The 13,212-nt window shown below is 41.3% G+C and overlaps 1 protein-coding gene across 2 annotated transcripts in view; it reads left to right on the plus strand.

The window, feature by feature from the left end:
* Nucleotides 1–13,212, plus strand: part of TMTC2 (transmembrane O-mannosyltransferase targeting cadherins 2) — a 422,587-nt gene that overhangs the window by 158,648 nt on the left and 250,727 nt on the right. The window contains exon 2 of one of the 2 annotated variants that reach the window (XM_002687180.7): nt 11,153–11,723. The exons of the other annotated variant lie outside the window; for it this stretch is intronic. Coding sequence (XP_002687226.1) covers nt 11,153–11,723 — 571 coding nt within the window. The remainder of the gene's footprint in view (nt 1–11,152; nt 11,724–13,212) is intronic. 2 annotated transcript variants of the gene reach the window in all.

Consider the following 13,212-nt stretch of genomic DNA (forward strand, 5'->3'; position numbering starts at 1 on the left):
CATAGACTATAGCCCACCTGGCTCCTCTGTCCATGGAATTTTCCAGGCAGAATACTGGAGTGGTTTGCTATTTCCTTCTCCAGGGGATCAATCCCAAGTCTCTTACACGTCAGGGAAGCCCAAAACCTCATCTGCTACTGCTACTGATAAGTCGCTTCAGTCGTGTCCGACTCTGTGCGACCCCATAGATGGCAGCCCACCAGCCTCCCCCGTCCCTGGGATTCTCCAGGCAAGAACACTGCAGTGGGTTGCCATTTCCTTCTCCAATGCATGAAACTGAAAAGTGAAAGTGAAGTCGCTCAGTCGTGTCTGACTCCCAGCGACCCCATGGACTGCAGCTTACCAGGCTCCTCTGTCCATGGGATTTTCCAGGCAAGAGTACTGGAATGGGGTGCCATTGCCTTCTCCGAAAACCTCATCTAGATGTTGCTAATTTAAAGTCTGGAAAATTAGGAATAAAGATATTTTCATTATGCTTTTAAGTTGAGACTGATTGAACGTACTGCGAATGTGAAGGAGGAGAGTTGTAAGTATAATATTTTATGTTATGGTGGCATCATATGGATATAGTGAAGAAGTAAATGTGTGGAAAATATTTTTTATCATGCAATTAGCAAGGCAATGAAAAAATTTTAAGTTGTTATGCTAATATTATGGTAGAGGACTATTTTAATCAGTGAAATTAAATGCTTGGAGTATGGTTTTCATGATAATCCCATGCTCTTAGATTTTGCTTTAGTCTTGCAAAATGCTTTTCTTGTTAATACTTGAATAAACATTTTTAGGTAACAGAAGTTTTAATTTTATAATTTAAAAAAAAGTTATTTTACTTATGTTTTTATTGGCTGCACCACATAGCATGCCATCATATGCAGGTTGTTAGTTCCCCATGTCCCCCTGCAGTGGAAGTGCAGAGTCCTAGCCTTCGGGCTGCCAGAGGGGTCCCAGAAGTTTTCATTTTAAATCAGCAGCTGTCTTTTACATGGATTATTGAGTTTTTTCTTGAACATTTCCTGTAGAAACTCTGAAAATGGCAGCATTGATTTATTTGTGGAACTAAAGACACTTACTTAGTCAAGGTTCATCCTTTTCATTTTCTCCCACCAAGACAAGAGAGTGTCTTGGGAAAACTCTACTTGGGAAGCTTTAGAGAAGGAATCTGAATCTGCAGCAGCTCTGGGGCTGAGTTTAGCTGCTTCTGGGGCCATGTTTAATCAGATCCTTACTTTCTTTGTTTCGGGGGTGGGGGACTGGAGAGGGTTGCTGTTTAGATATAGCTCATAAAACTCCTTTATTGCTTATAGGAAAAACTTTTAAAGGGATGGAAGAGGGGACCACTAAGAATATTCTTTAGTTACAAGGCTGAGCATTCTCAAACTTAACTTTCTTGAAAAGCTAGCAGTTACTTGGGGACCGTGTCCCTTAGATGTTTGACAACAGGCACTTTGTTACTCCCATGGCCTCTTTTCATCTAACATCAAGACAGCGTGACTTACGTTTTTTTAACAAAAGGCTAGTTTCTTAGGAGGTCATCATCTCTGCCATTGAAGGGTTTACAATCTAGTAGGAGGAGATGAAGATGGAAACAAGTAAGTTTAGGAATGTGTTATGTGTGTCAATGATAAATTCATGCTTAAAGCATCAGTTCAGTTCAGTTCAGTCGCTCAGTCATGCCCAACTCTTTGTGACCCCATGAATCACAGTACGCCAGGTCTCCCTGTCTATCACCAACTCCTGGAGTTCACTCAAACTCATGTCCATCGAGTCAGTGATCCCATCCAGCCATCTCATCCTCTGTCGTCCCCTTCTCCTCCTGGCCCCAATCCCTCCCAGCATCAGAGTCTTTTCCAATGAGTCAACTCTTCGCATGAGGTGGCCAAAGTACTGGAGTTTCAGCTTTAGCATCAGTCCTTCCAATGAACACCCAGGACTGATCTCCTTTAGAAAGGACTGGTTGGATCTCCTTGCAGTCCAAGGGACTCTCAAGAGTCTTCTCCAACACCACAGTTCAAAAGCATCAATTCTTCGGCGCTCAGCTTTCTTCACAGTCCAACTCACACATCCATATATGACCACTGGAAAAACCATAGCCTTGACTAGACAGACCTTTGTTAGCAAAGTAATGTCTCTGCTTTTGAATATGCTATCTAGGTTGGTCATAACTTTCCTTCCAAGGAGTAAACATCTTTTAATTTCATGGCTGCAGTCACCATCTGCAGTGATTTTTCAGGCCAAAAAAATTAAGTCTGACACTGTTTCCACTGTTTCCCCATCTATTTCCCATGAAGTGATGGGACCGGATGCCATGATCTTCGTTTTCTGAATGTTGAGCTTTAAGGCAACTTTTTCACTCTCCTCTTTCACTTTCATCAAGAGGCTTTGTAGTTCCTCTTCACTTTCTGCCATAAGGGTGGTGTCATCTGCATCTCTGAGGTTATTGATATTTCTCCCGGCAATCTTGATTCCAGCTTGTGCTTCTTCCAGCCCAGCGTTTCTCATGAGGTACTCTGCATATAAGTTAAATAAGCAGGGTGACAATATTCAGCCTTGACATGCTCCTTTTCCTATTTGGAACCAATCTGTTGTTCCATGTCCAGTTCTAACAGTTGCTTCCTGACCTGCATACAGGTTTCTCAAGAGGCAGGTCAGATGGTCTGGTATTCCCATGTCTTGAAGAATTTTCCACAGTTGATTGTGATCCACACAGTCAAAGGCTTTGGCATAGTCAATAAAGCAGAAATAGATGTTTTTCTGGAACTCTTTTGCTTTTTCAATGATCCAGCAGATGTTGGCAATTTGATCTCTGGTTCCTCTGCCTTTTCTAAAACCAGCTTGAACATCTAGAAGTTCACGGTTCACGTACTGCTGAAGCCCGGCTTGGAGAATTTTGAGCATTACTTTACTAGCGTGTGAGATAAGTGCAATTGTGCGGTAGTTTGAGCATTCTTTGGTATTGCCTTTCTTTGGGATTGGAATGAAAACTGACCTTTTCCAGTCCTGTGGCCACTGCTGAGTTTTCCAAATTTGCTGGCATATTGAGTGCAGCACTTTCACAGCATCATCTTTCAGGATTTGAAATAGGTCCACTGGAGTTCCATCACCTCCACTAGCTTTGTTCGTAGTGATGCTTCCTAAGGACCACTTGACTTCCCATTCTCGGATGTCTGGCTCTAGGTGAGTGATCACACCATGGTGATTATCTGGGTTGTGAAGATCTTTTTTGTACAGTTCTTCTGTGTATTCTTGCCCCCTCTTCTTAATATCTTCTGCTTCTGTTAGGTCCATACCATTTCTGCCCTAGTGCCTTCCATATCTGCAGGACCTGAGAGAAAACTAGTATGTCTCAGAACCAGAACAGGTTCCTGCACCAAAATTTACTTGCTCTACCTGTAGACCTTCCTCCAGGAATCTGAAATTCATTTCTTCTCCCCAGACTAAGACCAACCCTCAGATGTTACAGTGTATCTTTCATTTCCCTACCCTAGTAGCTAAGTGTTTGCTATTAACTAGAGCTTTCTAAATATAATGGCTTATCCCTAAAGAAGGACTGTAATGAAAGGATTATAGGTTAAGTGGCAAATGTGTGCCAAAGACTTTTGGGTAAGCCAATTACCCTGATGGGTTTTCTCAGTTAATTATTACTGAGTGAATGAACTGCTTTTAGATGAAAGTGATAATTCTCTACTTAAAACAATGTAGATTTTTTTCTAAACAATGAATGCAGTTCATCAATACCAATCATTTCTAGTTAGAATTCAGTTCAGCAATACATATTGAATGCCTCCTATGTGCAGGGCTCCAGAAGATAAATAAGAAGCTGTTCTGTTTCTTAGGTATTAACAGTGCATTGGGGAAATAATGCAAGTTCTAACAAGACAATAGCTTAGTTGGACCTGACGACCATCAGGGAGCTTGATGTCTAGCAACATTGCTCTCCATCTCGTGAAGGAAAGTAGTAACACAGAGCAAATGCCAGTGATCCCTGCTGCTCTATTCTTCAAACTTTACTCCAGCCCAACCAACCTATTGCTTTTTTTTTTCTTTCATTACCCAAGCTCACCACCTTCTCTCCTGCCTCATGGTCTTTGATAATATTGCCCATTAGCCTGGTAATCTCCCAATTCAACTCCTTTTAACTCCTTCCATGTATGTAGACTTGCTTTCCCCCCGGCAATCTCTTGATCCGCTAAGACTTTCAGCAGTCTGTTCTGTTCTCCCACAGCAATCATGATTTCGTGCTAGAGTAGTATTTATCGCGCTGCAGTGAGATTGCTTGTACACATCTTTGCCTATTCTCCTAGACTGTTTCTTAAAGTCAGTATATCTATTTTGCTCACCATTCCATCTGCAGTGCCCTTTATGGTGTTTAGTTCATCATGAAATGAATGAATAAATGAGTGGGTGAATAATTTTCTTAAGACAGAATCAATCCATTTTGTTGAGCTGTAATTTTCAGTAGGGTAGACAAGGGGAACTATTAAAATCACCTGTGTCCTGATTTCAGCATATGTTTCCTTCTACTCTTCTGAAATGCCTTTCACATATCATCCCATTTAAGATCCCTGATGACGGTAGTAAGAAGTCAGTGTTATTAATGGGAATGTGGCAGTGTGCAATGTCAAAATCTAGTTGATTTGCAACAATAACTAGTAAATACTTCGGGGGAGACTGTGGCATCACAAACGAGCATTGGTAATTGAAGCTGCTACTGCTGTTGCTAAGTCACTTCAGTCGTGTCCGACTCTGCGTGACCCTGTAGACGGCAGCCCACCAGGCTCCCCCGTCCATGGGATTCTCCAGGCAAGAATAGTGGAGTGGGTTGCCATTTCCTTCTCCGGTGCATGAAAGTGAAAAGTGAAAGTGAAGTCACTCAGCCGTGTCCGACTCTTAGCGACCCCCCGGACTGCAGCCCACCAGGCTCCTCCGTCCATGGGATTTTCCAGACAAGAGTACTAGAGTGGGGTGCCATTGCCTTCTCTGAATTGATGCACATTTGGACAGATATAAACTGGTTGAATGGACTGCCCAGGTGGTTCAAGTGGAAGAGAATCTGCCTGCCAATGTAGGAGTCACAGGACACACAATCCCTGGGTCTGGAAGATTCCCTGGGGGAGGAAATGGCAAACCATGCCAGTATTCTTGCCGGGATTATCCCATGGACAGAAGAGCCAAGTGGGCCACACAGTTCATGGGGTGGCAAAGAGTCGGACGCAACTGAGTCCTCACATACATACAGACTGGTTGAAGAAGAGCAGTTCAGGCAGAAAAAGGAAAAAAATGATCTGAGCAAAGGCCTGAGAGCTGGGGAATTCAAGTTGACATTAGGATGCATGTGGAAAAGTAATGGGAGATTGGCCTAGAAGTCATAATGGGACTGGCTGTGAACTCCGGGCCTAGAGGGGTGTTTATTATGGTAAGAAATAAGGCGTGATGAAGGAGTCTTGTGAAGCAGAGTGATGGTGTTAGGGTTATACTTCAGGAGTTAAATTTCAGGAAGTTTCTCTATCCACAGCATGCATAAGAGATCAAAAGGGAAATGAAAGCAGGCAGGGATGACTATTTAGTTTAGTTTAACAAATATTTGTTATGTGCCTAATATATATTGGGCATTGGAGAAAATATATTCTTTCCATAAGGGGACTTTGAGCATAATGAAGGAAACAAAATTATCAACAGGCACTTTTAGTAAATCTCCTAACCAATAGAAGTCAGAAATGAAGGAAACCTGAATGAGAGGAAGAGAAAAGAGAAGTTAGAGGAGATTCAAGGGAAATTTGCACGTTGAATTTTTCGCTGAGGTCTTGCCCAGTGTCAAATTATCCTTCACCAAATTGAAAGTAGATGTGGGAGCAAAGAGAGAAGACAGGTTCCAGCTGCACTAGGAATTAACTGCCTCTTTGTCTCCTTGATCTGGCTTCCCTTTTGTTTGTGCTGGCCTCACCCTTAGGCTCTGTCTTCAGGGCCTTTAGCACCCCTAGGACTGATCTCATTCCCCTAAGATGTCCTTTCCCAGTGGATTATTGGAGCTTACTTTGACTGTGATTGACCTGGCTGGCTGCTAAGTCAGGTCTTATGGCTGGGAATGAGGATGGGGATATAGTACACTGACTGGCCAGATCATAGATAACTTTCATCAGGAGGTGAGGACAATAGCTTCACTCTATTCAGATGAATGGAGAGTGGATTTGGCCTGTTCTCAAAAGGAAGAACAGGGCACTGTTAACTAGAAGAAGGTGTTTGGAAAAACCAGTCCATGACACCAGGCAAAGTAGATTTCAAACATTTTAACATTGCCCTATTTGAACTTCAGCACAACAGTTTGTGAGAAGTTTATCCACCAACTTGGTAAAAAGGCTGTGCTCTAGAAAGAATAAAGGATAACTGGCCATTTGGTGTTAGTAGAGGAACCACGATTTCCTCATTCAGGTACAACTATCCCCTGGGCCAGTAGACGTGTAGACTCGTGAGCACCACCCAGGCTGAAGGTGTCGATGAGAAAGTGTCCCCTGGTTGCAGGCACTGGAGATGATGATCACCGAGGTGAACAGTATAGAGTGAGCAAAGGTCAGGAGACAGAACTGGGAAGAAACCTCCACATTTGTGAGAAAAGTCTGAAGGAAATGGTAGCCAAGGAGGGTTGGAAAGAGGAAGTCAAAGAAGATAGAAGTTTGCTTGTATGCAATTACATTGCTTTTTACTATCAAGTCTATTAAAAGACTATTATGTGGGAAAGAAAAAAAAAATAGGAAAAGACTAAAGGTGAGATGTTGTAAATGTTTATTATTTTGTTCTGAGAGTGTCATTAAATCTTAAAGGATTTTTAAGTGAAACAGTCATGACCACGATGCATAGACATTGACAGCTGTAAACATGAAGGAAGAGCACTGTGTTTTCATGGATGGCTGGAGCAGTAATTGTTTTGTGTTAATGGTGATAATAATACTAATAATGATAGCAGTTACATATATTACATGTAACACTATGCTTTTTGCTTACTAACACATTAACTCCTCAAAATGGTCCTATAAAGCAAGTACAGTTGTTATCCTTATTTTCCAGATAAGAAAACTGAGGTACAGAGAGGTGGAGTAATTGGTCCAATTGGTTCCAGAATCACTTTTCGTAACTATTGCATCTCACTGCCTTTCCTGGAGATAGATAGGTGTGCTTGGGTAGCACAGAAGCAGGGCAGATTAACAAAGGATATATGCTCTTTCTTTTTTATCCTGCAAACAAATTTCAATCCATCACCTAAAAAAAAAAAAAGTTTTTTTTTTTTTTTTTTTGCCTTTTTTAAGTGTAAAGTTTGGCTTTTACTTAGTTTTTAGTAGAACAATTGAAATCACTTGGGGAAGAGTGTGCCATTTGATGTTTGGAAAATGTAAGCATCATTCCTGCTCTGAAGGACTGATGGTCATCATTTATGTGGGTGCTTGTGACTGAAAAGGTCAATGGACAGAAAAAAAATAGCAGAGAAACACACACAAGGACAGTTGGGCTGGTGGTGTCACATCATTCATCAGTTTTATAACAGTGCTGGCCTTTGTCAACATTTTTTAAAGGAAAAATCATAAGGCAGCAAAAAACCAAGAGCCGCAAATGAACAAAACTGAAAACAGGTTAAAACCCCCTTGAAGACTTGAGAGAATAGATCTTTTTGCTTCCAAAGACCATCTCCTAGTCCTGTGTTCTCTGGAGAATTCTGCCTACATTTGTTTCTTTTCCACATCTGCTACATTCAACATTCTTCATCTTTCCTGGAGTGAAAATTTCCTAATTCCTTAGTGTCTTTCTGAATTGGCAGTACCCACTCACAGAAGTAACTTCAGATTATAAGAGCATGAAATTTTGTTTTGACTTAAGCCTTTCTATTAGCTGAGAAATAGCAGAAGAGGTTTCCCTCTTTCAGTTTTGGACTCAGGTAAGAAAATTCAAACAGATGAGAGCCTATTATGTTTAGTGTTGAATGACTACCTTTGCTTCTCATTTTGCTGGCAGATTGTTTAGATTCTATTAAATTCCTTTTGGTCCATTTCTTCCTTAATATGATGAAAGGGATGTATATTTTATCCCTTATCACTGACTTGCATGTGTGTGATGACTTATATTCTAAAGCCCAGTATAATTTAGTCTTATTTCATGTTCTTATGCCATAACATTCATTGAGTAAATAAAAACCTACCTAATAAGATAACACCCATCAGATAATTTTATCAGACTGATGTCTCCACCAGTGGAGTATATTTTGAACATGGGTGAAATGTTCCTTTGCTCTTAGATTTTTGTTTTATTGATGCTGTTTGCCCTTTAAATTTTTTTCCTACAGTGCAGAAAATTTAGGGCTGTACCTCAGTTTTTTTCTCACAGTGAAATTATGAGATTTGTTAGTTTCGTCCTTTGTTTTGAAATTCTTGTTTCATTGGAGTTAGACTTATATCTTGTTGGCTGCTGCGGATTACTAGATTTATTGCTATGGACATAAGAAATCCTGGCGACTTTGAACCAATTTTTTTTTAAGTTTTTTTTTTTTGTTGTTGTTGTTTTTTCTTTCACTTGAAAAGGAAAGCTGGTTGTGGGGCTGAACTAATAGCATGTAGAAAACCTGGTTTAGGGAACGTGGCTCCATCCTATATGGGTCTGCCACTGAACGGGTGAAGTATTGTCCTAAACAAAATGTGCTTCTCAGCTTTCCTTGCTAAATTAGCCAAGTCTTATCCCACAGTGTTCTGCTGTTGAGCTTTCTGCTGCCCCGACTTTGAATATGTGTTTCTGCATTGATATTAGAGAAATTCACATCAGTATTTAGGTTAATGTTTAGTGGAGGCCAGTTGGCTTTTTATTCTCAATGGCTTGAAATCAGCTTTCTCTGACAACACTGTTTGGCAGTTTTTCATATTTCTTTAAAATTTTAATTATAACCCATCAAGTCTTAAGCAATTACTTCTGGGGTAGACTCTTGATGAATGTCATAACAAGGTGTTTTAATTTAATGGATCCAGAATAACATCTGTTTCTAATATTTTAAAAGCCAATTTATATGGAAATTCATTTATACACAGTCAGTACACAGAGCCTTGTAAAAATCAAAGTAGAAAATCAAACCACCATGATATAGTAGGTCTTCTGTTAACAAAGGATTTCACTGATGAGTAGATTCAGCTGCCACTCGCTAATACCCTAAATAAAGAAGACAGAAAGTGAAGTTGCTCAACCATGTCCCCATGGACTGTAGCCTACCAGGCTCCTCTGTCCATGGAATGTTCCAGGCAAGAGTACTGCAGTGGGTTGCCATTTCCTTCTCCAGGGGATCTTTCTGACCTAGGGATCGAACCAGGGTCTCCCGCATTGCAAGCAGACACTTTACCATCTGAGCCACCAGGGAAGTACAACACCCTAAATATTGCACCTTAAACAAGATAGCAGTTTATTTCTCACACTCATGTAGTTTGCCCAGAGCTGGTATGGTCTACTATGACAGGGCCTCCATTTCCTTCAGTCTTATTGCTCTGTTGGGCATGATTTCTATTCCTAAGGACACCTTATAGGTCATGATGGCTGCTGGAACTCCAGCTATTACATCTGTGATCCAGCAGAAAGGAGGCAGAGGGGTAGAGGAGGGAAGAATACTAAGCTTTTTCAAGGACACTTTTTCCCAGAAGAAGTAGTTCTCTGTGTTCCACTGGCCAAATATTAGTCAGTGGCAAATATTAGTCATGTGACCATATTTAACAGCCAAGGAAGATAGGAAATGATCTCCACCCTCCCCCCCCCGCCCCGCCCCAGAAAGTGAAAGTGAAGTTTCTCAGTCCTGTCCGACTCTTTGCGACCTCATGGACTGTAACCTACTAGGCTCCTCTGTCCATGGGATTGTCCAGACAAGAATACTGGAGTGGGTTGCTATTTCCTTCTCCAGGGGATCTTCCCAACCCAGGGATCGAACCCCGGTCACCCGCATTGCAGGCGGGCTGCAATGTGTTCCACTGGCCAAATATTAGTCAGTGGCAAATATTAGTCATATGACCATATTTAACAGCCAAGGAAGATAGGAAATGATCTTTTTTTTCCCCCAGAGGACCCAGCTGAAAACTAAAGATGTTATAAGTGTGGGAAAAGGGGAGGATAGACATTGAACTGTCTGTCACATTGAGTACTTCTTAAAACATGATTCTAACAGATCTTCTGCCTTTTATTGAATATCTAGAAAAGTCAGCTAGTTCTCATAAGTAGATAATACATGTAGAAGGACTAGAATAGTGTTTGGCAGAGTAGATAAAACAGGCATAGACATACATTAATGGTAACGGGGGTCATTCTACTCCCCAGGTGCACCTGATTTCAGAAGTTGTGGGTCAGGCTGAATTTAATAAGGGCCTTTCTGTAGATTAGAATACAGTCTTCGTAGAATAGTAATAGCAACAGCCAACAGGGACAAGATGTTCCTTGCACTAGGTTTCCAGAACATGCATGAATCTGCAAAGCAGTGTCCTTTGCTTTTCTGCGTAGAAGATAAATGAACAATTACAAGAGTTAGAAATGTGGAATCTTGGGCTCCTCCTCGACCTACTGAATTAGAACCGTTGCCTGCCTGTTAACAAGATCCCCAGGTGATCCTCATGTATGTGAATCATTTCCCTGTGCAGAGATTCTATATAAAATTTATTTCTACTAACAGAGCTAGTCCTTCCTCTAAGTCTATCCCCTACATCAGTATTACCTGAGACTTTGCTTCTTAAAAAATGCCAATTCTCAGGCCTTATATCAGCCTGGTACCTGAGATCTGCATTTCTAGCCATCATGCCATAGAAGGGCAGTTGTTTGACAACTTCTTTGTTAAGCTTTTACTAAGGGATGGAAACTCTGCATTCATTCTCCAAAGGTATTTGCATTCAAACAAAGAAGAAAAACTTTTGCGGAGAAGAAATACAACCCTAATTGTGGCACCTAGTAAGTGTGAAGGGGAGGATCTGAGTTCAGTCTCCCTGTGAAGCTGCTCTAAGGCTTTTTTGCATTAATCACGTACACCTGGAAGCCCATCTAAAACCATGTGAAGAGAAAGCTACGCGGGAAGGCGATGTTTCAGCAGTATATTTTAGCAATGTGTTTTCTTTTTTTTTCTTTTACATTTGATTTCTTTTCTGACATTGTTTTTTAGCCGTGCTATCAAGACGAACCAGGACCTTCTCCCAGAAACCCCCTGGACCCACATTTTCTACAATGACTTTTGGGGGACCCTGCTAACCCACAGCGGCAGCCACAAGTCCTACCGGCCCCTCTGCACTCTTTCTTTCCGCCTGAACCATGCCATCGGAGGGCTGAATCCCTGGAGCTACCATCTGGTCAACGTGCTGCTGCACGCGGCGGTCACCGGTCTCTTCACAAACTTCTCTAAGATCCTCCTTGGGGACGGATACTGGACCTTCATGGCTGGCTTGATGTTCGCCTCTCATCCCATCCACACAGAGGCAGTGGCAGGAATCGTGGGCCGGGCTGACGTGGGGGCCAGTTTCTTCTTTCTCCTCTCCTTGCTCTGCTACATGAAACACTGTTCTACAAGAGGCTCCTCGGCCAGGACCTGGGGCTGGTTCCTGGGGACGGGAATGTGCGCCGGATGCAGCATGTTATGGAAGGAGCAAGGAGTCACGGTCCTGGCAGTTTCCGCCGTTTATGATGTTTTTGTCTTTCACAGACTGAAAATGAAACAGATCTTACCCACCATCTACAAAGTAAGTGATTGTTGGGCATGAGCATTGGGTTACTGAGTTCTCTCCCTGCTTGATCCCTTTTCCCCATTTAAAACAAATTATTCCTTTTCAGAGAGAATTTAAAGTAAGTTACTTTTTGATCTTCGGGAGGTGGAAGTGTCCTCTCTGACCTTTCCTACTAACTTGGGTATCAGTCTCTGATTATTTTATTTCTCAGGTTTCTTAACTTAGTTTCATGATTTCCAAGAGGAAATCCCCAAGAGGGTAGAAGGACAGTTCTGCCTTGTAAAGAATATGCATCTTTATTTATTTATCATTTACTCCTTTATTTCAGTCCAAGTCCTGTAATCCAATAAATTGCCTGTAATAGGTGTTTGAAAAAATAACACAGCTGATCAGTGAGCTGGGTGCTCCACTCTGGAAAGAGGAAATCCTCTGCCATTTGTTAATATTACTTTTCCTAAGCTGACTTTGGAAAACAAACCTCTGCTGTGCTTTGGGAAGTCACATTCTTAAATAATGAGTCATATTCACCTTTTCCTTGTTGTAGTGTATAAGAATAGAAGAGTCAAAACAGAAATTGGCTATTATAAGTTCTGCCCTGAGGCCAATTAAGACCTCAGGGCTTAATATGTGTTCTTCCGAACTCCCTCAGTGGTTTCAAATGCAGTGTAGTGTGAAGGTCATGGAAGCGCTTTTGGATCCCAAGTACTTGAAGAGGACTGAGCAGTTTCCTGCTGGTGTGTTAAGGGAATGCCTTGAGCGGACTAGTGCATCTTGAGAAACTGCCTGCTTCTCATATCCACATCTTCCCTCCCTCACAATAAACTCATCCTTGCCTTGCCTTTAAGTAAAAGCCTGAACTTGGCCAGTGCCTGCAACCTCAGACATGATTCAGACCAGCTCCTTTATCGTTTTGGATACTCTTCAGCAAGGAGTATAATGGTTTAGGATACTGACCCTGAGAAAACTGTCAAGTGTTGTAGTTTTTACTACTTTTTTCCTCTCAATTCTTAATTTTACTTAAAATCTAATTGGGAAGGAATTGAAGAACAAAATGGAGGGAAATAGAAACATTTATTTTGAAATGACTTTTTTTTTTTTTTAAACTTAGGAAGAGTAATTACTGCTGTACTTCTGCTCTGTGGGGAAACAAGGAGTTTACTTAGAACTCAAGTATCAAGTGGTTAATGAAGTTCTTTTGTGATTTCAATTAACTGCTGAAACTTGAGAACCCTCATTTGGATTTGGTGCTTTGAACACAAAGTAGGTTTGAAAGCCAAGCTCTTAATTTCAAATCAATTTTAAATATTCAGTCAAAGAAAATTAGGGAGAACAGTCTTTTTCTTTTTAAAACCACATCATCAACAATAGCAAGTTTTCTTGTTGTACTGGAAATACAAATAGAATAAGTCATGGTCCTTGTCCTTTGCAGGGTGAGAGCTATTTGGGGATGCAGATTGGGTGTTTTAAGACCTTGACAGCCTGTGAAGCACTGTGTTTTCTTCTG

The sequence above is a fragment of the Bos taurus genome, chromosome 5 (assembly GCF_002263795.3).
Source record: "Bos taurus isolate L1 Dominette 01449 registration number 42190680 breed Hereford chromosome 5, ARS-UCD2.0, whole genome shotgun sequence".
NCBI classification, from domain to species: Eukaryota; Metazoa; Chordata; class Mammalia; order Artiodactyla; family Bovidae; genus Bos; species Bos taurus.